At 38.5% G+C, this 27,833-nt stretch overlaps 1 protein-coding gene across 2 annotated transcripts; it reads left to right on the top strand.

The window, feature by feature from the left end:
• The first annotated feature begins 9 nt into the window (after positions 1–9).
• On the top strand, positions 10–27,772 carry LOC148861573 (acyl-CoA-binding domain-containing protein 4-like). 2 transcript variants are annotated; one of them, XM_088986752.1, is made up of 18 exons: positions 10–444; positions 951–1,021; positions 10,753–10,816; positions 10,901–10,972; positions 11,753–11,944; positions 12,058–12,135; positions 17,739–17,849; positions 18,049–18,115; positions 18,217–18,278; positions 18,605–18,744; positions 19,181–19,307; positions 19,394–19,508; positions 21,412–21,500; positions 23,626–23,709; positions 23,799–23,987; positions 24,374–24,529; positions 25,288–25,347; positions 27,236–27,772. In XM_088986752.1, exons 1-18 carry the CDS (start codon positions 286–288, stop codon positions 27,422–27,424), a joined length of 2,025 nt encoding a protein of 674 aa, XP_088842878.1. In that variant the 5' UTR covers positions 10–285; the 3' UTR covers positions 27,425–27,772. The 2 variants fall into 2 exon arrangements, with proteins under 2 accessions (XP_088842878.1, XP_088842879.1); XM_088986753.1 differs by having other exon boundaries at positions 45–444; positions 11,780–11,944.
• The last annotated feature ends 61 nt before the right edge of the window (positions 27,773–27,833 follow it).

Raw genomic sequence — 27,833 nt, 5'->3', positions numbered from 1 at the left:
TTGTCTGTCAGGTTTATTGTACACTCCTGCGTGTTTTAGTTTTTATCGTGAGCTCATTTCACTTCTGTCGTCGAGACTCGAGATAGAGAGAGAGGTCGGAACCGGCAGCAATAATACCCGGGAAGGAAAGAAGAGATCTTCTTAAACTTCTTATATACCTGCCGTGTCCGTACGGACCCGCCACTATAAATAGCTGTACGCCGAAAGTCAGAAAGCGTTTCGTTCGGCGGTGCTCCGCTCCTCTTGTTGGAGTCTTTAGCGCTCCCTCTCCATCTCTTTGCAGAAATGGCGATGGCGAGGGCAAGCTCTGGCCTCGCTTATCCAGAGAGATTTTATGCCGCAGCTTCATATGCAGGGTTTGGCGGATCTCCGAGTTCTTCCAAAGGCGTGATCTCGAAGTTCCAGAACGACGTAGCATTGTTACTCTACGGACTGTATCAACAAGTAATCACTTAATTTCTGCGAAATATTTATTCTCTCACAGAGTTTCTTCCCTGGATCTAGTTTTCTGCTTCGAGAATTCCGGGATCGTTTACTAGTTTTTGCGTAAATGTAACTTTCAGGAACTTTGTTATTATCGTGTAGTATCATGCTGAAAACTGTTATTTCATGTCGGCTTGGGGCGGGCTGTTTTTTCCCCGTTGAGATTTAGGTAGATCTAGAATATGAATTGAAATTACAGTCGGTGGAATGTTGATCCAGTGTAGGCGAAGGCAGATCGGAAATGAATTAGTTCTGAGAATGAGGTTCTTGCGGGATTATGTATTGACTGTTTGTTAATTTGGGGCATTTCGTTGGATGCGCCAGGGAAACTGGGAAATTCCGAAATTAGGTGTCCTTGTTGGCTAATATTGTTTCAAACTGGGCTTATTTCAATGGTTCCTTAGTTTTGGCTTGTGAAGAGACACTGAAACAACTGAATTATTTTGAAACCACTTCCACTATCGCAGGCAACTGTAGGACCCTGTAATGTTCCGAAACCACGAGCTTGGAATCCTGTGGAGAGCAGCAAGTGGACGAGGTTTGTGTGCAGGATTTTGCATTGTTTTTTAATTCCGTTGTTTAATTTGCATAGTGTGATGTATGACGACCATGCAGACCTTCTGAAATTACTTGGCAGGTTAAGTTTTGAGTTCTTCTGGGGATAATTGTTAGACACATCGGTTTAATTGCCACTAGTGTGCCGTTTATTCTGAAGGCACTTCTTGATTGACGGATTATTTGAGCTATGCAACATGTTTTACCAATTTAGAAATTTCTCTGTATTTTTCTAATACAAATGGGATTGGATTGGTTGGTTTACTGGTATTCAATCACTGCATTAAAAATTTAAAATTAATTTATTTTCACAAATAAAATTTCAATAAGTGGATCTTGGTTAAATGAGGTACCCCCGCTTCTGAAGAAGTTAGCGACCACTATCAAAATATGGAAGAATATTTTCACATTTGCTTTGGTGTTAAAGAATAATCTGATTCCAATTTCACTACTACAACCATCAAACCTCACGACTTATGCATTACATCATTAAAAAGGAAAGAACTTCTGTTTTGTGAAGTGAAGTTTAAATTCAGTTAGAAAAGACCTTAATATAGTCATTTCTCAATTCAGTGAATAAATGGTTATTTTGTTGACATTTCACCATCATAACATTTTACAGTTCACCAATCACTAACCCTTAAAAATATTAGAATCCAATCATTGCATAAAAATTAATTCAATTTCATAAAATAGGTTTGAACCAGTGGATCATTATTGCACCCAGGTCCGAAGAAGTTATGTTGGTGATAAAGTCATTAGCTTCTGATTTTACTACTATAAATTCATGCTTTAGGCAATGTGTCAATGAAAAAGAAAAAAAAGTCTGTTTTGTAGGATGAAATTTAAATTCAAATAGCACGCTTAAAATACTCACCTTCCAATTCAGTGAAGTGAATGCCTGTTTCAATGACATTTTATCGTCATATCATTTTACAAATTCACTAATCACTAACCCTTAAAATCAGCAATTTTAATATTAATAAACCATATCATTGTAAAAAATGGCTGATAGAAGTTTTTTTTTTTTTGGTTTCTCTGTTCTGGTTATCATCAATAGCTGAATAATTGGTAAATAAATAATATATGTTGAATTGAACAAAATGAAAAGCTGAATTTTCTTGATCCCTCCTGAAAAGTTTCCACCTTTTCTATTGTTTGTTTCATTGAGTAATCAAATTGCTTAGAGTGGGTCACACATGGGGACAGCCTCGTAGCAGTTGAATATTGGGGATGCCTTAATATTGAATCTTAGTATTTGCACCTTGAATAGTGCTTGGCCTCTATAAAAAATTTTCCAAGTCCAAGCATCTAAGAAATATGTTCATGTTAAATAATGATCAATCGTTAAAGAATTGCCCAAGACATCCAACTATAGTACTTGGACACATTGTGTACTTACTTTGGGGAATGCAATTTGCAATATTTATTTGACTCATGGTGTGCAATATCCTATCCCCAACATTTTTCTAATTTTTCTCATGAAATTTCCTTTTTAGGGGGATCTAAAATGTCTATGAGTTGGATTTTATATAGTTGTAGTAGATAGGTTGTTGCAATGGAAAAGGATAATGAGAGATAGTACAATGACTACAATGCCTTTAAACTATTGCGTGAAGTGCTACAATATAACATTATTCCCCTTACATCTATCAACACCATGGACAAGGTTTCCATAATCACATGATTTAGGCAAGTAGTTACAATATTTATACCAAAAGAATTAGGGGAGTATCACAAGAAAAAAGTGATCTGTTACAAACAAGAAGGCCTTTTTGGTGTTTGTCACCTCATGCTTGATCTTTGTGCCTTGCAAGTTAGAATCAATATGCCGTCTATTAATCTCCTGTCAGCTAGCAACTAGCTTTTGGGAGTGGGCTTTTGATCATTTTTGGTGGCAGGTGGAGAGAGTCTGACAACCATGAATCCCTTTTCAAGGGATCCCTCTCTCTTTCTCCCACCATGAGAGGGAGAATCATGTTGGGATGAATCAGGTTACATCTTTATGGACAATTTGGGAAGATAGGAACAATAGAATCTTCAAAGACAGGACAAGAACTTTAAAATCAATCAAGGAAAGTATCCATACAAAAGCTGCCTATTAGATCAAAGCCTTAAAAGTTGTTGAAGCTTTTTTTATGCATCTGTTCAAATATAGTTGCTAATGCTGTGTCTCCCCTACCAATACAAGAAGGGATCTATGGGCATTTAGAGCATGTGGGATTAGGTGAACCACTTCCAGGAATCATAGGTGAGTTAAAGGGTCGCGACACACGACCGCCATTGGCTACCTTTGAATAGGGTACTTGCATGAAGATCTTGTCTTGCCCACCATTGGTGACAGAATACTTCTCTGTGAAGGTGGGAACATGAGTTGGATTAGGAACTTGAAATCAGTGATACAATTGTTTGAGCAAATGCCAAATCTTAAGATGAACTTGGAGAAAAGTTGCATAATGGGAGTGAGTGTGGAGAGAAGGGAGATTAGTATGCAGATACTCTAGGGTGTGCAATTTTGGAGTGGCCTGTACAGTACTTGGCCTTCCCCTAGGAGATAACCCCAGGAAAGCAAGCTTCTAGATTCCGGTGGTGGAAAGATTTGAGAAAGGACTTGCTTCTTGGAAGAAGAATTATTTCTCTTTGCGAGGAAGGATCACATTGATTAGGTCTACACTAGCTAATCTACCTGTCTATTTTTTGTTAGTATTCTAGGTCCCAACAGAGGTCTCTAACAATCTGGAAAAGTTGACGATGGACTTTTTGTGGGATCCAGGAGAGGAAAAGAGGGACCATAGGGTGGCGTGGGAGGTGGTTACTAGAAGTAAGAAACAAGGTCTTGGGATTGGAAATATAAGAAAAAAAAATACGGCTTTATTGGGGAAGTGGTTATGGAGGTTCCCTTTAGAGAAGGATCAGTTGTGGGCAAAGATAGTGGCTGGCATTCATGGTTGGGAGGACAATGGGTGGGATTTTGTAATTCTAGCAAGGACTACTAGTACTTCTCTGTGGAAAGCCATCCACGACCTTCTACTAGTAACCACCTCCCACACCACCCTATGGTCCCTCTTTTCCTCTCCTAGCTCCCACAAAAAGTCCCTCATCAGCTTTTCCAGTTTGTTAGTTTTCTCCCCTTGGGTTAGGTATGATTTGAACTCAGGAAACCTCATTAAATTTTGAGACAAACTTGGGTGGGGAATACTCCCTTAATGTACCAGTTCCCTTCTTTGTATGCTCTCTCTGACTTGAAAAATGAAACCATTTTTTCCTTCTTAGTTCCTTCTGATTTTGCTTCAGGATTTGGGTGGAATTTGGGATTGAGAAGGGTTATCAGGGATACAGATTTAGGTAACATTTTGAACCTTCTGGCCATCCTTGGAAACATTTTCTTGGATCCATCAAAGGAGGACAACAGATTTTGGACCTCCTCACCCTCAGACTCTTTTTCTTGTGCATCTCTATTCAAAATCTTCACTTAGCAACCTGCTCCTCCTGGTTTGTCTTTCCCTGTTAAAGAGGTATGGTGCAAGCCCATTCCTCCTCAGGTTGGGAGTTTTTGTTGGGAAACTTTCACGGAAAGAATCAACACAAGTGATCTGCTTCAAAGAAAGAGACCCAAGACTTGTTATCCTCGCATAGGTGTATTCTTTGCAAGGCAGATGGGAAATTTGGTTACCACCTTTTGGTATCTTGCCACTATGCTAAAACTGTATGGGAGTGGGTTTTCTCACTTTTTGGGTGTACTTGGAACTAGGGGTGTCAACTGGATTGGATTTGGTCCGATCCGGTCCAATCCAATGTGAGTCCATTACAAATGGACCTGGTCCAATCCAGTCCAATGAATATTTTGGACTAGTCCAAAGACTGTCCAATCTGTTCAAATTCCTGTTAATTTAGATTGGTTTCAACTCAAACTTGGTCCATTGACACCTATGTTGTTATCTTCTATCAATGGACCAGATATTGGCTCAATCCAATATAAATTTTTTATGGACGAACCAAGTCCAATCCAATATGTCATATTGGTCCGTCCAGTCTGTCCAAATTCAATATGTCTTATTGGTCCGCCCTATTCGTCCAAATGGATTTTGATTTGGACGGAGTCCAACCCGAAACCGGTCCTTTGATACCCCTACTTGGAAGCCCCCAATGAATGTACAAAGTTTGTTTTACTCTTCTTCAGTTGGTCAATGAAAAGAGGAAGGATCATGTGGAGGCGTCTGAGGGCTGCAGTGTGTTGGACCTTATGGGAAGAAAGAAACTCAAGAAAAATTTCAGAACATGAAAGAAACATTGATAACCTAATTGAGTTGATTCATATTAGGGTGGCACATTGGGTGAAATCTTTGGATTTATTCATAATAGACTTCACTGTGGATGACCTATTGAGAAGTTGGAAAGAGATAGCAAGTTCTGCCCAGGCTTGGAGACCTCCCCCATTAGGCTTCCTAAAACTGAATTTTGATGGCAACAGCCTTGGAAACCCAGGTTTGTCAGGTATTGGGGGAGTATTCAGGGATGAGGAGGGGATTGTTTCAGCTATCTATTCTGGCCCTATTGGAGAGGGTGACTCTCCAAGGGCTGAGGTCTTGGCGGCATTGGAGGCAGTTCAAAGAGCAAGGGAGTTGAACATTAGGAGACTGATAATTGAAAGGGACTTGGAGGTGGTAATAAGATGGCTAAGGAGACAAGACTGCTATGTGGAATTACAACAACGAAAGGAAAAAATTTAAATGGCTAGCAAATGAGATAAAATTCAGTTGGGTGAAGAGATCTGCTAAGTAATTTGCGAATGGGTTAGCAAAGAAAGGGGTGATTAGGGATTCTTTGTTTTGGGCTCATTTCTAATCCTATAATTTTGTTTGTTGGTTGCAAGGGAGTTAAGATAGCTTACTTCCCTCTGCTTGTATGTATACTTCTTATTTAATCTTAATGAAATTCTTGGTTATTGATAAAAAAACAAAAAAAAAAAGATCTTGTCTTGCCCAAAAGAAATGTCGAAGGAAGCTCAAGTTTGCAACGCCGAAAAGCACAGTTGCAGGAAGGAGAATCAGTTCAAGAGAAGGAAATTCGGCAAGAAAAAGTATCCCGGGCTTAACAGACCAAATTTTAAAAGGAGTGGAATAACAGGAAGGAGAATCTCGACTGAGGCTAGAGAAAGAAAGGGAGAAAGATGGATCTAGGTGATTGCCAAGTTTGAAAAAGGTCGGAAGAGGATCATAGGTGGAGCACTAGTGACTTTTGACGACTACACTCATTCTCCCGTGACTGGCGATGCTGGACATTTTTCTCGGGTTAGTAGGGATCCCAATGGATTCGTCGCTCCTCCAAACCCGGGGTTACAGTTTTGATTCCCCTAGAGGTTAGATGTGAACCTGGAAAACCAAATCTGATGGCTCCAGAAGAGCTTGTCTCTGCGGAATCAGAGAGGTTGGAAGGGGGGGAGGAGGCAGTTTGGAAAAGGAGTGTTAGTGCCAATGTTGAACTGGAAAGTAAAGGTGAGGTTGGAGGAAAGGGAGTTTCAGATGGTGATGAATCCATTGAAGGGAAAGGCGAAAACTTTCTCAAGGATCGTATGCATTACGAGGAGATAAAGGTTGATAGGTTGGGTGTTGATTTGGGTTGAGGAAGCAAACTTGAGGGGAAGGAGGAGGAACAGACTAATGGGATAATCTGCAAGAAATTAAGTAATTTGAGAAACCATAACATTGTACATGTGATAGCTTTTTTCAAAGCTAAAAACTCAGCTTGGTGGGGGCAGGACCTAAAAGAAATGCAAAGGGGTGTACGGGAGGAAAAGAGAGAGGCAAGGGGATACTTGGTATTGATCATAGGGGGGCAATGAAGCAAGTTCAGTCATTGGTCCCCCTTTTGGTGAAGGAACATCAGGAGAACAAGCTGAGCGGTGTTGTGTCTGACCCTGATGAGAACAGGTTGCAGTAGAGTTGTGATATTATTGACAGAGATTCAGGTGATGCAGGCTATGCAGCTCTCTAGAAAATAGTGGATAGAGAGGTTACGATTGGGAAAAGCCTGGGTCTGTTTTTCTGGGGTGGTGAGGGGTTTGCTAGGATGGCCTTTGAGGAATTTGAGAAGAGAAAAAAGGAAGAGAAATTGAAGAAAAAAGTCCATCCGAAAGGAACTAAGGGATGGGATGAGGATGCCTCAGCCCAGGAGGATATTCTCACGGATGAAGACTGAGGGTGGTGTTTCAGGAAGGGGTTTTGATTTGGGTCAGCTGATGGGCCCGTGGTCTTTGTTTCAATGGGGATCTGCTTTGGATTGGTTCCTGGGTACTTCACTCAGATTGGTCGGGTTTTCATGTTTGTAAGCTGTGGGGTATTTGGGACATCTTGGGTGTATGGGGCTGTTATTGTTTCTTGGTGATATCTTATCACCTCAAATGTATTTCTTTTCCTTTTTATTTTTAATATTTTTTTATCTTTATCGTTAAAAAAAGATTTGATTAGAGGGTGGAGTACAGCTGCAGCTACTAGTACCTGTAGGGATTTGATCTCAGTGCATTGGGCTCCACCAAATGAAGGAAAAGTAAAATAACTTTGACAGGTATAGTTTGGGTAAACACCGGAGAGTTGGGAACTGGGGGGGTTTTTATCGACCACAAGAGGGAATATTCTTGTCCTGTATTCAGGCCCCATTGGGAAATGAAATTCTATCAAGGCTGAACTGAAAGCTGCATTGCAAGGCTTCAGATTAGTAAGAACCTAAACCCTGAGAAACTAGTTGTGGAAGGTGACTCAAAGGTGGTGATAAAGTAGCTCAAATATAACAATGAAGGACCATGGCAGCACTGGAATGATTTAAAAGAATTAAATGTGGTGGAAGATGCCATGGCCAGATAAGGAGTACATAGAAAACAATTTTTTTGGGGGTACTAGAATGACAGGGGCAGGGGCCAGCCTCACTAATTGAATGTTGGGCATTCTTGTACTATATGTAATTCAACCATTTTTTTCTTGTATTTAATGAAATAAGTTTTACTGTTACTGATAAAAAAAAGGAAGTGATCTGTTACATGATGAAGGGTCCTGAAGGGCTAGAGGCATACCAAAAGGAGATTTGGTTGAAGGAATGAGAAATGATTTAAAGGCCTAAAACTTAACAATGGATATGGCACTGAACAGAGCAGAATGCTGGAATAGGATTCATGAAGTCATTCCCATTTAGTTTGGACAAGGCTTATTTGAGTTGAGTTGAGTGTTACAAGAAAGAGATTAGAAGACTGAAATTTATGTTATAATTATACTTTTTTTGTCTTTTAAAAGAAAAGAAAAATTTATTAATAATTAAAAGGAGGGGGAGGGGGACATGAGACCTTACCCTTGAAACAAAAATAGGAGTCGGAGCTTGATACAAAGGAAAAGCTAAACAAACAAAAGAACAAAAGTAACTTAAGAGTAACGGGGGTGGTAACCTTTGTTTATTCTAGAGGATTTACGAACATTTCCTGATTGAGGTATCTCCTGGATACTCTTGGATTTAGAGTTATTTTTCTTCATCTTGCTTTCCACTGTCACCCAATCCTAATTTGAGCCATTTGTCTCATTGGGTAAATATTTTTTCAATTGGGTTCTCATCCATAGGATCACCTTTCTTTGCAGGACTGGCCATAAGCTTTGTAACGACAAGATCTACTAAAAAGGAAGTTCACATTGTCATGGATTCCATTCTCTTGATTGTCATGACTCCATTGGTTTACCCTTGGCTAAGGCTAAGGAAAATACAACCTTTCATCATCACATTCTTTTTCATTTTCTTGTTCCATTTCCATCATATCTTGGATTTTGTGTTAGAAAGCTTCTGATTACCTTCCTTTGCTTGATCTTCCTATTCCTTCTCTGAGCCCCTATCAGCATTTTGTTGAATACCTTTGTGCCAACCTCTGCTCTGCCTTGCATTGTTTCGAGACTTGTGTAAGTTTATCCTGATCTGCACCATTGCTCACAGATTGATTTTCCTGGACACCCGACATGTCCCCAAGTATAGCAAGTCAATCCTCTGGAATATTGTCTAGGGATTTAGCAACAAATATTGGCTCTCACTCTCCCTTTGTGGTCTAAATAACCAGATCAGTTACACCAGTAGTAAGGTGGTTCCATCTTTTACAACTTTGACTTCATCTGGATCTCATGTAGCTTTTATTCATTTTTTGATGCCTTGAATTTTTTTGATCATTAAAAGTTCAATTTTTATTGATATGGATGAAAGAATGGTACGTATATCATTGTACCTAGCACCGTAATCCATGCTAGCCACCCCATTGCTTTCTTTGGGCATCAAACCCCAACACAACCAATACCTATTAGCACCTTGCCTAAACTAGCCCATCTGCTAGCCTATTGGCCGATTTTGGAGTTCATTTATAGATAGTTCTTAGTTTTGTTCCATGGACCTGTCTTCTTCTTGCATAACCACTTGACCAGCAAACTACATTTTGAGTCCCCTTCTACCTCTCGAGTTTCTGTTACCAAGGATGAAGCAAGCCTCAGCCCATGTAGAACTGCCATCAACTCTGCTCTAATTGAGTTCCAATGTCCTATCGATCTTGAATATAGGGCCAATATGCTTACTTCGCTGTTTCTAAAGGCTTCCCCTATTCCGGATCTTTCTGTGTTTCCCAAACTGCAGCCATCAAATTCAGCTTTATGGAAATTCAACTTTTTTCTTTTGGGGTGTGGGGTGTAAAGGCAATTGGGAGGATTCCATTGAAGCATTGAAATTTATCTCAAAATCAAAATTCCAAACCTTTTTTGCCAGGTTCCCCAAAACGTATGCTAGAAGTATACCTATCTGCTTCCTGCTTAACAAATTACCAAACTCAAACTGAGGTTGTCCCATAACAAGCCTTAATCTGATTTTGAGAATCTTCACTGGCCTCTAGTGCTGATAAAATACCTGTACTTGGGTTTATGACTCTTCTCCCCAAGGTAAAAACCTAGTATTCCTTCTCATGCAAACAGCTTAATGGTCCTTTGTAACCATTATTTAAATCTCATCATCCTGAACCTCTTTTTAGGAATACCTTGTTGCAAGTTCTAAAGTTGCACTCTGCTCTGCAACTCCGACAGCGCTTCTGTTTTATACATGATTTTTTTCCTCCTAATATACCTTAGAGTATATTCTAGTCCAAGACATTCTCATAGCTTATTTTACCCACATATTATACTGGTAGAGTGGTTATAGGAACAACATAAACACCTCTTCCCAGATGCCTTTCTGATAATCTCCTAGAATTTTATTGGCTTACATGCAAAATAATTGTATGTTTGGAACTTTTTTCATGGACATAATTTTATTACTACAAGAAGCTGCAGTTGATCTCATCTGACATGTTAACAAATGAGGTTTTGAGAATACTGATAAGAAAAGGTTAGAAAAATTATCTACTGAGTCTAGGTGGTGTTTTCTTTAATTCTTCCTTAACTTTTATTTTTAAATGAATTTGATAACCATAATGTCTTTATATAATTTCTTCATCAAGCTGTACCATAGAAACTTTTATCTGACACTTGTATAAAGAGCATTGGTTTTAAAGTAAAAGAAGGAAAGGAATCATGTCTATTTACACTTAAGGTTCCATTGATCAATTAATCTTCATGTGTTTTTATATCTGCAATCATTATGTGTCTAATTCCTTCATCATTTTTTTTTATTTTCTTAATTATTGAATTCTGAAAGATGTTTCTGTTGCTATAGTTGGAATGGGCTTGGAAACATGGCTTCAACAGAGGCGATGCGCCTTTTTGTGAAAATCCTGGAGGTACAGAAAGTTAAGATTCATTTTGTTGCAATGTATTTTAGACTCTCCAATAGCTGACTGTTTTTGTATCATTGGTTTGAGTAGGAAGAAGATCCGGGGTGGTATTCAAGAGTTCCTGAGTATGTTGTCGAGCCTGTTGTAGATGTGGAGATGAATGTGAGTTCAAATTTATACACATTGGACGTCCCTCCTCTCCCTCCCTCTCTCTCCACCAGAAAATAAACACAAGTTATGAATACGAGTTTGTGTTTGTTGAACTCGCAAAGATGACAATGGAGCTGCCGTGTACAAATATCCAAAATCTGGTTCTCTATGGGTTGCCCTTTCAAGTCACTAGATTTATCAATAATCTATAATGGGAATCTCAAGAACCTTATTGCAGGTTCTGTTTTACACTATAATCTTATGATTATGGATTCATGTTAATAATGGAAACACCTAGAGTGCTTGGTTTTTATCTATTTCAAGCTCTGAGTCATACATTTTATATGATTTTTCTTCTTGTTAGGAGATCCATGTTGGAACATCATATATCCTGTTCCCATGTTGTCTCTGGAGGAGAAAAACTGGTGAATGTGTACATTTTTATATGCTTTTCTCCTTGTTAGGAGATCCATATTGAAACACCGTGTATCCTGGTGAATATGCTTGCCTAGTGCTCAAATAGGGGCATCTGTCTTTTGTATTTTCCAGATAGTTCTCCTGTTTTCCAGTTCTTTTTGTGAATGCTTATATATATATATATATATATATATATATATATATATATATTTCCAATTCCATACCCTTCTAGCCAGGAAAAAGTGAACAAGGCACTATTAATTATAACAACCATGCTTTTAAGCAAACAATTTTTTTTTGGTAGGGCTGCCTACCATCTTGCTGTTTTCACAGTGGAGGCCATATTTTACTATGTTTTGATTATTATTTTTTCAGACTCAAAAATTTGAAGTTGTCACTCAGAATGGGGACTCTTTTCCTGAGCCAAAGACTATTTCCGCTGAAAATGGGAGTCTATTGGAGACTCAAGATAAGGATGTTGTCTTGGAGGGCCTTGGTTCAGTTGAGGTTTATGATCAATGGATTGCACCTTCTATATCTGGTCAACGTCCAAAAGCCCGATATGAGGTATCGATCCTCTTTTGAGCACTCTTAATGCTCTGTTCATGTTCTTATTATGTGCTGCTTTTGTATCAAAAAATGTGAACCATTCTTTTACTGAGTCCTTTCAATCTTTGTAGCACGGAGCAGCAGTGGTTCAAGATAAAATGTATATTTTTGGTGGAAACCATAATGGTCGTTACCTTAATGATCTCCAGGTATGTTTTCTATTTGCTTGTAGTGGTAGTTGCCTTTTTGCAACATTTGTGTAAATAGTGAGCCATTTTTTGAACTTTTTTAATACATATACATACATATTTATGACCAGCTATTAGTTGAACCTGTATTGTCTCTTATAATGTATGAAGGAATTATATCAGGGCCTATTGTTAATGGGGATTCCATGAGAGCTGAATTGTCAGGGAACCAAAAGGTGGAAGGGGACTCTAGGGTGAGAACAATAGGCAAGAATTGTGGCAATATCAACATATAGGGCAGCCCAGTGCATGAGTCTCCTGCCAATGTGGGGTCTGGGGAGGGACAGATGTACCCTGGTCACCCAGGTTGCAATGGAGCAACCCAACCGTTGCGCCAAGGCCCACCCTCTGGCAATATCAACATATCACCCTGCACATACAGAGAAGCTGTTTCCAAGGTTTGAACCCTGGTCACCCAGGTTACAATGGAGCAACCCAACCGTTGCACCAAGGCCCACCCTCTGACAATATCAACATATCATGAGAGATAAAACACTTTCTCTGGAAATGGGATTAAAGGCCAGAATATGGTTTTGCTGCTACTTTATCCAAGGAAGGGGTAAATATAAACACCATTACCTAATGTTGTCCCAGCTATCTGGAGTCTTGGGAGGAGTAGACTGGATCCTAACCTTCTTCTTATCTTCTTCTTCTCTTCTTTTATTGTCACAAAGTGGTTACTCAGACCTGAACCCCCATTCATGCTTGTTGGCCAGAGATTTTACCATTACACCAAGGGACTGTTTGATAACAATTGAAGTTGATGAACAATGACTTGTTGGTTTGTCCTTTAATGATTAAATTATTAAGGAGGTCCTAAGCTCGTTAATGGCCATAACTGAAGTTGAGTGTTGACAAATATTTCGGTGGATTGGGAGATTATGTGGGAGGATCTTGTTTCCAAAGCATTGGTTAGAGTTACTTTGGATCATTGCCCTATTTGTCTAACCCAAGGAACATTGCTTGGTGGCCCCTCTTCTTTCAGGTTTGAAAACATGTGGCTAGAGGATCCCACCTTTGTTGAGAATATCAACTGTTGGTGGAGGGAGCTAGAGAGAGGATGAGGTAAGAAAGAGATAAATTTCTTGAGGAGACTAAGGGTTTTAAAAGAGAAAATAAAGGAATGGAACAAGAACCTCTTTGGGAAGGTGGAGGAGTCAAAAGGAAAAATTCTGTCAAGAATTGAGGAGTTAGATAAAAAAGAAGCTCTTAGATTGTTGAGTAGCGAAGGGAGAGAGGAAAGGTGGAAGCTAAAATATGATTTAGAAGAGATCCTTAGAAAGGAAGAGATTTCGCGGAGGCAGACGTCTAGATGCAAATGGCTCCTAGAAGGGGATGGCAATACAAGATTTTTTCACTCCTTATCCCGTGGAAGAAGAAGAAAAAGCCAGATTGATAGATTGGAGGTGGATGGCATAGAGACTACCAAGGAAGAAGTGATTAATGACCTTTGTTGACCATTTTAAGAGTGTTTATCTGAACCAGGGGGAGAGAAGCCCATTGCCTCCAGATCTTCAGTGGGATAAGGTGTCTGAAGCTGAGGCAAAAGCTTTGGAGAGTGTTTTTACTTCAGAGGAAATAAAAGAGGCAATCTTCCCAATGGATAGGTCAAAGGCCCCTGGGCCGGATGGTTTCTCCATGGCCTTTTTTCAATAGTGCTCCAGATCTTCAGTGGGATAAGGTGTCTGAAACTGAGGCAAAAGCTTTGGAGAGTGTTTTTACTTCAGAGGAAATAAAAGAGGCAATCTTCCCAATGGATAGGTCAAAGGCCCCTGGGCCGGATGGTTTCTCCATGGCCTTTTTTCAATAGTGTTGGGAGTTGATCAAAAGAGACCTTGAAGTTTTCAATGAATTCTTTCTGGAAGGGGAAATTTCCCGAGGAATAAACTCAACTTCCATTGCTTTAATCCCTAAGAAGAAGGAAGCAAAAGTTCCCAAGGATTTCAGACCTGTTAGCCATGTGGGTAGTCTCTATAAAATCATAGTGCTAGCAAGGAGACTAAAGAGGGGGTGTTACTAGCGGAAATCTCACAACAACAAGCAGCCTTTGTTGAAGGGAGACAAATTGTAGACCCGATCCTGGTGGCCAATGAATGTGTTGTAGAAAAGAGGAGGAAAGGGAAGGGTTTGGTGTGTAAGCTGGACATAGAGAAGGCCTATGACTTTGTGGATTGGTCTTTCCTCTTGGTAGTCATGGAGAAAGTTGGGTTAGGGGAGAGGTGGAGGAAGTGGATGAAGGGTTGTCTAAGGTCTGTACAATATTCGATTTTGATTAATGGTGTGGCAAGAGATTACTTTCTAGCTAAAAGGGGATTGAGGAAAGGGGACCTCCTTTCTCCTTTTCTTTCACATCAATTGCAGATGTCCCAAGCAGGATGATTTTGATGGCAGATCAGAATAATCTGTTTAAAGGCTGGACGGTAGGAAGCTAGGAGGTTGCTGTAACTCATTTGCAGTTTGCTGATGATACCATTCTATTTCGTGAGGAAGGCAACCTTGAATCTGCTTCAAATCTGCGAGAAGTCATTAGTTCCTTTGAATCAGTCTCCACTTTGAAGATTAATTGGGTAAAGAGTTGTGTAGCAGGGATAAATCTGGATGATGAAAGTCTGAGGGTGATAGCAGAGATGTTAGGGTGTGAGATCAAACAATGGCCTTTAGAGTACCTAGGTTTACCCTTGGGTGGACACCCTAGATCAGAGGTTTTCTGGAAACTAGTGGTGGAGAGATTTATGAAGAAATTGGCTATGTGGAAGAGAAATTAGTTATCCATTGGTGGAAGGATAACCTTAATTAGAGCATCATTAGTGAACCTCCTAGTTTATTTCTTGTCCACTTTAGAGTCCCAGTGAGGGTAGCAAGGGAGTTAGAGAAACTTATGAGGGACTTTCTCTGGGAGCCCAAGAATGAAAAGAGAGACCATCTAGTAAAGTGGGAAGAAGTTTGCAAGACAAAAGAAGAGGGAGGTTTAGGGTTGGGGAATTTAATTCACAGGAATTCTTCGTTGCTAGGAAAGCGGCTTTGGAGGTTTCCATTGGAAGAAACAGGCTGTGGCACAAGGTTATTGAAAGCATTCATGGGCTAAGAATAATGGCTGCAATGCAAAGGTTGCTTCGACATCTACCTTGAACTCTCCTTGAAAAGCAATTCAAGAGGTATATCCAACTTTTCTTAATTTCATTAGTCATGATGTGGGTTGTGGTTCTAGGGTTCTGTTTTGGGAAGACCTTTGGTGGGGTGACTCTCCTTTTTGTTCTATTTTCCCCGATCTTTACTTGATTTTTGACTATAAGAAGAGACCTATCTCAAGTTTCATCACCTTTTCTCAATCCGGTGCGAATTGGGACTTTTGGTTTGGGAGAGGTCTAAGGGATTGTGAGTGTGAAAGGTTATTAATCCTTTTTGATAACCTCAATTCAGATTTTCTAGTCCAATCTTTGGAGGACACTAGAGTCTGGTCCACTTCTTCCGATGTCTCTTTTTCCTGTGTTGCATTCTTTAACTCCCTTCCCTTGTGCATATTCTTCTGGGGGGGATTTTTTGGTGAAAGAGGTTTGGAGTAAGCCCATTCCACCCAAAGTTCAAACTCTTTGATGGGAAATGTTCCTTGGAAAGGTGAACACCTGTGATATGCTTCAAATGAGGAGGCCTCATATGTGCCTCTCCCTCATGTGTGCTTCCTTTGTTTTGTGAATGGTGAATCCCTCTCTCACTTACTGATCCACTGTCCTTATGTGCTTTTTGTTTGGAAGTCTATTTGCTCTCTGTTTGGTTGCAGGCGGAGCTCCCCACAGGATGTAGTGAGCCTCTTCAACCCAAACTTCCTAATGCAGCCGACAAAGGGAAGAACAATGTGGATATCAGTGAGGGCAGCTGTGGCATGGACAATTTGGGGGGAAAGGAATGCAAGAATATTTAATGGCAAATGCAGGCTGTAGTCATATGAGACTACTGACAGCCCAAGCTGTGGTGTATAATCAACAGGAAATTAAGAGGATGAAAAGAGAGAATGAGAGGAGAAAGAGAAAAGAAGAGAAGAAGATTTCGAAGGAAGGGTTTCAGAAAAGAAGAGGATGCTTAATCTGCCGCCCCCCTCTTTCTATTTATATTAATTCTGAAGTAAGGATAAGACTGCTTACATGGCAAAATTAAAATCCTAATAAAAGACAACAATTAAAGTCCTAATAAAAGATTAAAGTCCTAATAAAAGAGTAACAACTAATTGTGGACTGACACTTAAATAACTAGTAGTTGTATACGAGTACAATAGAAAGAGGTGGGGACCACATCAGTGGTTTCTACACAGACCAAAAGAAGAGTTGGTGGAAGCTGGAAAGATAAAAGTTGCTCATTGGATAAAAACACTCAAGCTGTTCTAAAGCTTCTCTGTGGCTGATATCCTGTGGGCTTGGAAAGAAGTGGCATGTTCAACTAAGAAGAAAGAAAAGATGGTGATGGAATGGAAACCCCCTGCCAATAAGTTAAAGTTTGAACTTTGATGGCAGTTCCATAGGGAATCCGGGATTGGCAGGTATAGGGGGTGTTTTCAGAGACTCAACAAACAATGTTCTGGCTATGTATTCAGGGCCTGTAGGGGAAGGTGACTCCATAAAGGCTGAGCTTCATGCTCTTTTGCAGGGATTAAAACTAGCCAAACAAGCAGATTTTAAAATTTTGGAGGTTGAAGGAGATTCAAAACTGGTGATTTCTTGGTCCAGTTTCAGAGGTAACGCTCCCTGGATTTATAGACATTCCTTGCGAGAGATTGAAAGTTTAGCAAGGGAGCTCAATGCCACTTTCACTTGGATTAGGACTGCAAATGGGATGCTGACTTGCTAGCAAAACAAGGAGTGTATAGACGAGATCTATTCTGGGCAGTTTTGTAATTCTTTTCAATTGTTGTGTTTGTATTCTCCTGCTGGCTGTATATTTTTTTCAACTTAATAAAATTTATTCTTCTTTACTGATAATATTTTATTAATTAATTAATTTAGTGAATGACAAAGCAATCAGTCATTCAGTTCAGCCACTTCAACCTTTACTGAACAGCCCTCAGACAATGGAGGGTACTGTTATATACTCACTAATAGTAATCACTACAGGAAGGGGCTAGGTGGTAGTAGAAGTTAGCCACTTTCTTTTGGAGTGCTTGGTACTTTTTGTACATAACACATTCTTTTTCCACAAATGAATAAATTTTACTGTTGGTTTCCAATAAAAAAATGTATGAAGGAACTATTGCTCCAGAATTATTATGTACCGGATTCCTGTATTAATGTAGGAGATTCTCAATGCACACATGCACAGATTTGTGGTTGTAGATAATTATTTTATTTACCTTGCCTTTTGGCCATATATGATACTTGGATACCTATACAGTGGTGTCATGTCACGTCGAGTTAGATACTTCAAGTTTTAGTGTAAAATCTATATTTTGTCTAGTTGTGTTCTTGCCATATTTGGATAGCATAGGTTGCCAGTGCTAAGTTAACTAGTTTTTCAGTTTCGCTTATGTGCCCAGGTTGCCATAGATAAGATTTTCCTTCAACTTTGGGTGAATGCAGGTTTTGGATTTGAGAAGTTTGACATGGTCCAAGGTAGAGATTAGGGCGGGAACTGAGTCTTCAGAATCTTCATCTCCAGTACTATCGGCCCCATGTGCTGGTCATTCCTTGGTTAGTGTGTTATGAGGTTTTGAATTTGCTAGTTTTCTAACTTACATGTGAGGTTCTGCAAGGAACTAGTAAATCGGTTGTGTGTAATACTCAGAATTCAGTGTGATGCCAATGTCCACTTTTAGTGAATGTTTTTGACTGGTACATGACCCTTTTTTAGTGGATAGTGGCATTAGTTCATCATTTATTTTTCCTGTAGATACCGTGGGAAAATAAACTTCTTTCCATTGCGGGACATACAAAGGACCCTTCTGAGACTGTAACAGGTAATCATATTGTTTTCTTGTCCATATAGTCATATTTTAACTTAGCAACGTGCCATCTTTCTTATGCTTTTTACTTATTCTAATTTGTTTTCTCATGACAGTGAAGGCGTTCGATCTGCAAATGTGTACGTGGTCAACCCTAACGACTTATGGAAAAGCACCGGTATTTTATACACATTTCCCCCCTCCCCTAACAAAAAATAATAATGGAACCATATGAATTGTAAGTATGGCTTTATCAGGGTTGGATGATTTCCCACTAACATCTAGAGTTCAGGATCCCACTAAAAACATAATTTTGATAAAAACTTCAAAATGCATGATTAGATTTTAAGTATTTTGTGTGCTGTTTTGTGATTGCATTTCTTTACGAGGAAAATTTTTATTTCTTGAAGTACCATCTTGCCTACCTCATTTCACTTGGTTTGTTATTTCTCTGTTTCCATGATATTTTTGTTTGTTTCATATATATTTACTTACATTTTACAGGTCTCACGTGGTGGTCAGTCAGTCACTCTAGTTGGTACAACATTAGTCATGTTTGGTGGTGAAGATGCAAAGAGATCTCTCCTGAACGATCTGCATGTTCTTGATCTTGAGACCATGACCTGGGATGAAATTGATGCTGTGTAAGACTCTTCTCTTGAATTGAAAAACTCACATTTGTGCCCCCTATTAGAAACCAATGATACAGAATGAGTTCAGAACAAATGTCCCAGTGGTTCTCTAATGCTTCCATTTAGAAATACTTGCAGCCCCATATCTTCAATGTGTTTGAAGTTTGAACACTTCCACCCCTTTATTAACACAATGTATGATGACTGTTGCCACTCCCTTATAAATTGATGTGATTTTATCTATTTATTTGCCTTTTCTTTCTCCTTGTTAATCATATATCTACTCTTATTGTCTTCAAAAATTACTCTTCTCAAATATCTTCTTTATTTGTACCTAATACAAACTTCAGACCAACTCATGGAGCTAATTGTACCTTGTAAGAGAATGACCATATTAGGTTTTAATTTCAATGAAACTGGAATCTTACTTACCTTCATTATTTTGTAGGGGAGTCCCTCCTTCTCCAAGGTCAGATCATGCTGCTGCAGTGCATGCAGAGCGGTACCTTCTTATCTTTGGTGGGGGTTCACATGCTACATGCTTTAATGATCTGCATGTTCTTGACTTGCAGAGTGTAAGCTATCTGCTTTCTCTGGCACCTGTCTAATTGCATTTTATGGAATGTTATCATTGACAGTGTTCATGTTATGGATGTTGCAGATGGAATGGTCAAGACCAACTCAACAAGGTGAAATACCAACTCCACGGGCTGGACATGCAGGTGTTACAGTTGGAGAGAACTGGTTCATTGTTGGTGGAGGTGATAATAAGAGTGGTATGTTATCGTGTATTTCGATTTCTGGTCATGAAAGCTTTTGTCTTTTTGTATCATAGGACTTATTGGTAAATGATTGCTGGTTCTTGACAAACACACTAGTGCAAAAAGATACTGTAGACATTGCTGTTTTTTTGATATCATGATGTGTGTACTGTATGTCTGTATCTATGGTGTTTCATCTGTAAGCTATGTATCTTTATCTCTTTGTTTTGACTTGCTTTGATTGGAGGGGTCTTATAACCTTTTATTTCAACAATAGGCTGCATTTGGTAAGAGTGCAAATGCAGAACTAAAGTGAATTTGCACACTATGGTTTGGTTTTTCTGGCTTTGGTAAGCATGTGTTTTATACTTAAAATGAAGATAAATTTGTTTTTGCACTCAAAATGAGAGCAGAGTTTGCTTCCAAAAAATGGAAGCAAACTTTGTACTCAAAGTTAAAGTTGGTCAAAGTAAAATATGTTGATTCCAGCCTTGAGATTCGTATTTGCACCCATCAGAACCCAACAAGACACTGTAAATTTATGAGTGAAAAACTGAACTGGGTTTGCATCTTTCTTTTTGAACAAATTTGCTTTTGCATCAGTGCATGGTGCATTCACTTTTGCACACTTATAAACACAACTATTACTGTATTGAGTTTTAATAGTAAGAAAAAAGGAAGTAAAGTTTGCCCCAAGGTTTATGAATGTTCAGCTGTTTGTTCCCATTTGTATGGTTATGAACATGAACTTTCTATCAAGAGATCTTCGCTCGATTCTGGAAGGTGATTCGAAGGTGGTGGTTAGTTGGTTGAAGACAGAGGACAGTGGTTTGTGGAACTTTAACAATGAAAAAAAAACAGTTCTTATGGCTGGGTAGGGACATTGAGATTCGGTACAGCTAGGTGAAGAGGAGTGGCAACTCATTTGCAGATGGGTTGGCCAATCAAGGAGTGAATAGGGAAGCTGTTTTTTGGGCTAGTTTTTAATATTTTTCTTTGCATTCCCTGTGTTTTCTGTTTTTGGGGAGCTAAGTTATTTTATCTCCCCCTTCGTATACTTATTCCCTCTCTTCTCTTAATTTAATGAAGATGATGTTATTGATAAAAAAAAGAGATCTTCGCTTGACAGTAAATTTTGTCGATAAGAACCAATACCTCTTCTTTATCATGTTCCAATGGGCCCGAGAAAGCAAAATAGTTTATCAAAGTTGGGTTTGGTTGCCACTGTCTAGTAATTCCTTAGCATATCATCTGATGGAACCAATCCCATTCCTTAGTTGCCACTTGCCACTTGCCACCTCTAAACAAGCAATTCTGACCTTGATTCTTCCAGTTAAACATATTCTAGAAAGTTTCTTTTTTAATATAGTTCAAATTAAAGTATGCATTGCAATTATTGACATTAAGTATTCTCCTCTGACCCTAGAAAAAGCTACCATTATGTCATCATGTCAGTTTTTTAAGAGGAAAATGAAGGTAATTTCTAAAACCTAAGAAAGTGGGAACAAATCATCCTAGTTCATCACATTGAATGAGTAAATAGATTCCTTACCTCTTGTATTTACAAACAAATGTGAAGGGGAATGACCTAGGGGTGCATGAGGAATCTTAGCTCTACAAATGACCATAAAGAAAGATTACCTGCTTATCCCACTTTCCAATTTAAAAGAAGAAAGCCAAATGTTATTTACATCCCAAGGAATGCCAAGGCTTAGTTAAGTTGTCAAATAGAGTTCAATTTTTTTTTTTTGTTTGTATTTGGTTATTGAACTTTCTGAATGCAAATGTGTAAATGAGTAGTGAGGGAAGACAGAGCTAAAAATGTCAGCACTTTTGAGTTTTGATTCTGAGGAACTACGCTGCATTTTTATATTAACACTTGAAATTCATACTCATGCCTTTCACTTTCTTGTAGCAGGTGTCTCAGAAACTATTGTCCTTAACATGTCTACACTTATTTGGTCAGTTGTAACTACTGTTCAAGGTCGTGTGCCGCTTGCTAGTGAGGTATGTTCCTCTAAATCTCTTTCCCTTTTGGTAAGGCTGCATTTGGAACTGACGTAAAATGTCATTGGTGTAAAAGTACATCAAACTGTTGGCATGTGACCGCTTGAATTTCGAAAAGTGTGACGAGAAAAGCAGAATTTTACATCGATTTTATCAATGTAAAACTCTGCTTTAGATGAAGTTTTATGTCAATTTACGATGTAAAACTTCACTCCATCGTAACGCACACAAAACCGAACCAGAGTGGAGTTTTACATTGATCTTGATTTACACTCCTTCCAAACGCCAACAAAACCAAACCGGTGTAAATATTTACATCGTTCTTGATTTACATCGCTTCCAAACACAACCTAAGGAAAAACAATTTAAAGAGAAAGGATGAGGAGATGGTGCATAGCAAAGACGTACTTATTAACCTGAGTCAAGCAAAATTTTAAATGTCTTTCATCTGAATAGCTTTGAATAAGAAATTCAGAATCATCAAATTTAGATGAATTAAAAGCATATTTTATTACATAAATGTGAATTTATGGGAAGGAAAAGAACTGCAATGAGAAGAGGAAATTCAAATGGTTAACAAAAAACATTAAGGGGTTTATAGGGACTCTTTGTTTTGGGCTATTTTGTAACTGACTTTTTGTTTTGTTGTTTTGTATGGTGAGATAAGAGTGTTTATCTCCCTTCTCTTGTACCTGTGTTTTTTATCTATTTTAATAAAATCTGCGAGTTATTGATAAAAAAAAGGAAAAGAACTGGAATGGAACTTTTGTTTTTTAATGGATCATATTATCTGCCGTGTGTATGTGCATATATTATACATTCCATTGGAGGTCACATCCTAATTGTTGCAGTGTGTACAAATATGTTCCTAAAACATCATATCACTGTAAAAATTTGTTTTGATTTTGGATGTCAACTACTTGAAATCCTAATTGCAGTATGCAACTTCTACAATGCAAATGCTTAGGGACTGCACATTGTGGTTTCATAATGATTTTTTGTTCTTTGTATTTTTATTTTTTCATCAGTAATAAAGAATGTAATTAATTTAATGCAATAAATTGGATGATAAATGATGGATATACATGACAGCAGGTGTCTCCAAAACATTGCCATTTAAGTACCATCAGGCTTGAGATTGGGATAGCTGAGTTACATGCCCTGATTTGAAATAGATGCTTAACTCCTAAAAACAAGCTAAAAATTTTCAAGTGCATATGTTCAGAAAGTACTCATTAACTCTCCCCAGAAGACAAGACTTGAGTGAGCATAGTTGTAGAAAGCCACAAGGCTACTAGACAATGTATAATGTCACAGAAAGATTAGCATGGGAAGATAATCCTCCAATACAACTCAGTATGAGTGACTCCAGCCATGACCATATCATCTGTTAATGAACTATCCTACCTTTGGATGCATCTGAATGGGTTGCTTATTCTAGGTGCAAATGCTCTAGCCTTTATGTTGTGATGGAGCCTGATTTTGGGCATTTAGATGATTCTTTCTCAGAACTGATCTAACCTTTAAATGGTCAAGGGCTATTTAATAAAAGTTACAGAGTTCAAATATGAATGAAGACCTTTGTTTCTAAACATGGATTGAACTGTTACCCTTGCTTTATTGGAGATCAACATGCATTTTGGAAAGGACTAACTTTGGATGCATCTGAATGGGTTGCTTATTCTAGGTGCAAATGCTCTAGCCTTTATGTTGTGATGGAGCCTGATTTTGGGCATTTAGATGATTCTTTCTCAGAACTGATCTAACCTTTAAATGGTCAAGGACTATTTAATAAAAGTTACAGAGTTCAAATATGAATGAAGACCTTTGTTTCTAAACATGGATTGAACTGTTACCCTTGCTTTATTGGAGATCAACATGCATTTTGGAAAGGACTAACTTACACTGGTTTGCTAGAATTATCAAATTGTTTTTGTTGCCAGCAGTAGACTTTAAATGCTTATCCATTATTAAGGCTGCTAGTCGGGTTGCATGACTCGAAAATTTTCAACTATATTGGGCTTGGGTTAAGGTTTGGGCCTATTGAAAAATTGACAAACACCTAACCCAACCAGATCCAAATTGCACCCCTATCTATTATAGCTGAAATTTTCTCTTGTTGTAGGGACTGAGTTTGGTCCTGAGCTCCTACAATGGTGAAGATATTCTTGTGTCATTTGGAGGATACAATGGGCGCTACAGCAATGAGGTTAGGAGTAACTATGGTCCATTTGTGTATTGTGTCTTTTAACTTAATAAATTGATTTCTCTCTTTCTAATTTCTGTGCTGATTGTTAGGTTCATGTTCTAAAACCAAGCCATAAATCAACCTTGCAATCAAAGATAATGGAGAGCCCCATACCAGACAGTGTTGCTGCCCTTCACAATGCAACAAATGCTACCAGAGATGTGGAATATGAGTTTGAAGCTGGTCAGGAAGGGAAAATACGGGAAATTGTAATGGACAATGTTGACTCAAATCCCATGGTAATATGATATTGCAGAATGCATTCATTTTCTAGTCTTTTCTCATGCCTGTAAAATTAGTAGATATTTAAATGCAGAAATATAGAGAAAACAATTAAACATGTAATTAGAAGCAGAAATATTTCTGAAACTTGGATCTTCTAGATATATTTCTATTAGGGGTGCAACTTTAGCAGGTTAGGGTTGGAATTTTGTCAAAATTTCAATGGGCCCAACCTGAAGCCCGAGCCAAAAACAGTGTAAACTGTTAACTTGGGCCAACCCGAGTTGCACCCCTAATTTCTATCCCTGAAGTCATTGGTCAGTAATGATCAATTTGGTTCAATTGGGAGTAGTTTCTCTCTTAAGTTACTATTCTCCTCAAATTCTAAGAATCTCTTATGCAGAACATCAAAAGCAAAGAGAGCAGTGATCAGCTTATAGCAGCCTTAAAGGCAGAGAAAGAAGAATTAGAAGCATCACTCACAAAAGAGCAGTTACAATCCCTTAAGTTGAAGCAAGAGTTGACGGAGGCTGAAACACGAAACACGGACCTTGCAAAGGCAAGCATTATTAAATGTGGATATATTTTCTGGTGAAGGACGAGTAAAATTTTGTTTTGTTCCTTAAGTTAGAAACTTGGAATATCTGGTTATATTCTCCTGTTAATCCTACTTCGTTCCTCCTTGGCTGTTTCATCATCAATTTTTAGAAGGCAACAGCTAAGTTGTCACTGTATACAAGCATATGTAGGGTTTGACTTTAGATTCTAACATTCATAGGGATCTAAAAAGTTGATCCTTTGGATTAGTTGAATGGAAACAATGTAGTTAAATTAAGAATTAGGTAAGTTAACGAAAAGCAGTTACTTATAGCAAGGTTCAAAGTATCGACACGTATCGGCCGGTATCGGCCAATATGTATCGTTCCAGGACCCCTCCGATACACCCCTACAGTGGGTGTATCGGAGGTCTGACCGGTTCAGGGGGTAGAGGAGACCTAAACCGCCCCCCCCCCCCTGAACCAGTTGCGAAAAAAAATAAAAAAAAGGCGTGAAAAACTGTATCGATTCGCCCGATATGCCCATACTGGCATATTGGGCGTATCGATATTTTGAACCCTGACTTGTAGACTTTAAGGTTACCTTCATCATAAGCTTCTGGAGTAGCATGGGTTGGGGCACTGTGATCTGACCAGACTTGTAAAGCACAACATCAAATCATCCATGTGCAAGTTTTGAAAACATCTATAGCAAAATAATTGCAAAAGTAACCATTGGTTTTCCATTAAATGTCATTAATGCCATCATTGTATTTTGTAGGAGCTTCAATCCGTCCGTGGTCAACTTGCTGCGGAGCAGTCAAGATGTTTTAAGCTTGAGGTAGGTGCTGACTATGTTAGAACTTATTGTTCACTACTTTTTAGTTAGATGTTGCTTGATTCTAGTGTAGTCATGGGAAATTTTCTTTTCTCACGGTAGAAGCATCTTTTAAGTGTTCTCTTCATTTAACTTTTATATTGGTACATAAAAAATTACAACAATTACCTGTTTTGACAGTTACCTGTCGAAAACTTTGGTGTCTTATTTTTATCATGTATCAGCTTTAGTTAACAAAATCAACCTGAAGGTCAACCCAGAAAGTGACTGGTAAAAGGGATTCTGGCTCAATTGTTTGGACTGGGATGCAATGCTAACAGGATAAATATGATTCAAAGAAAAAAGCAAAATAGTACAAACTATACATAAAGAAGATGGCCCTTGCCCATAAGATAGATAGTAAACAACAGTGGATCATTGGACAAATTGGAATTTGAACTTAAGGTTATATTTGTTTCCTTGTAAAATGGATGTAAAGCTTTTCAGACTGAAGTATTTCAGTTACTATATTTGTCCCTTTTTATGGCAAAACTTTGTTTTCAACCCTTATAATTTTTCTGATGTAATAGCAAGGTAAACAAAAATTTTTGGGGCTAAAATATAGCTAAAACCAGTGTTTTCAACCCGTCATTGACCCAGCTGGTTTAACTGTTCAAACCGTCATCAGGCTAGGATTCCAGGTCCAGTTCTGTCAAAACCCGTCAGGTGGTCAGAAACTGTTGACTTGGTCAAGAACTGTCCGACCTAACCCGTTCAACCGTTGACCCGGTCATCGGTTTGCATGTTTCACACTCAATGCATGCGAACTTTTGGAGGCCATAACTTTGCACTTTGATGTCCGATTGGAGTGTTCTTTTTTTTTTTATAGCTTTTCAAGATCTATGTGTCCCAAGGTGCCTGTGCCTTGCCCTGCTATTTTCATGAAAAAAACCCTTTTAAGGCATTAAATTATAATTTTTGTTGTTTTTATAAATAAAAAAATAAAAAACTGAATTGAAAAACATAAATTAAATATAAAGTAATACATATGACGTCTAAAACATGCACACACACAGATCTATATATATATATAGTGTGTGTGTGGCATGATCAACCCAGACGGCCAAACCAATGACCCAGGACCCAGAGGAGAAAAACGATCCGGCCTCTGGGTTGGTTTTTAAAACCTTGGCTCAAACATCCCAGCCTGATTTTTTTATGGCCCCCTAATTATTACTACTACTACTACTATTACTGACCACAATTTTGGTTTGGGTAAACCCCCAACTCTCCGATAGCTTAAAAACTGTTGATCCACTTAACCCAGTCAATGAATCATGGATTATAAATATAGACCATATTGATAATGTTGGTGCCAGCATGTACCAAACAAAACTGCCTATGTGGCAGCACTGGTTCCAAACAAAAAAATAAGCACTATTTTCTAAGAAAACGGTGTAATGTTCTCAGCACCGATGCCAAAAAAAACTGCGTTTTTTTTTTGCCTCAAAATCTCAAATTTTTATATTACTACATCTAGAATGTGATTCTATATTGTTTATTATATATAATATATGTAGACACACAAACGGTGTTATACACATGATGTCGTGGCACGATCTGACATGTCCAACCTAGATGGTTGAACCACCCGTGATCCATTCCAGAGGGAAAAAGCGGTTCAGCCTCATGTTAGTTTTTAAAACATTGGTTTTATAGTATGTTTTAGGCAGTTTGAAGAAAAGGGATGAACCAACTTTAGAACTTTTTAAAACAAATTAGGTAATGGGTTACAAACCTTCCAAACCAAAGATTGCTCAGTTGAACCAACTACCAAGTATCAGATATGTCTTAAGCTTCTAAATGGTGATTCTCTTGTGCAACTCTTTAAACCAACATTTTTGAATAACAGGTTGATGTTGCGGAACTACGACAGAAGGTTCAAGCAATGGATACTTTGCAGAAGGAACTTGAGTTGCTCCAACGGCAGAAAGCTGCTTCTGAGCAAGCTGCCTTGAATGCGAAGCAGAGGCAGAGCTCAGGTGGGGTTTGGGGATGGCTTGCAGGAACCCCTTCTAACCAGAAAACTGTTGACATCTAAAAGTCTCAAGCAAATACATGGTAGTCTCTTCTTTCATTTTCATTGTCCTTTTTTCCTCCTTTAATATCTCTTTTTATAACTTAGTTCTTTATAGTGATAGCAATAAATCATCAAGTTTTCAGTTTGTTAGCCGGAAGCCTAGGGGAATTTGCTTCGTCATATTTTATTAGTTAATCTATAGTTGTGATGCGGAATTTTATTATTTTTCTTGTTGCTATTCTAATACGATTTGTCATCTATTGGAAGAGCATTCGAGTGAAGCAACAATTCTTGTTTGTCTGTTTCTCCACCGGGATTGGACGAGGAAATTTATATTTGATTCGAAGAACGTGTTTTAGTATTATTATATGCATCATGTTCAGCAAGGAATACTTTGATTTACCTATTACCATCAGATGTTCAGCAATTC

This window comes from Nelumbo lutea, chromosome 4 (genome assembly GCF_056320005.1).
Source record: "Nelumbo lutea isolate HS-2025 chromosome 4, American lotus-T2T, whole genome shotgun sequence".
Taxonomy (NCBI): domain Eukaryota; kingdom Viridiplantae; phylum Streptophyta; class Magnoliopsida; order Proteales; family Nelumbonaceae; genus Nelumbo; species Nelumbo lutea.
Note: the sequence above shows the minus strand (reverse complement) of the source record. Positions and strands in the feature narration are given on the sequence as shown.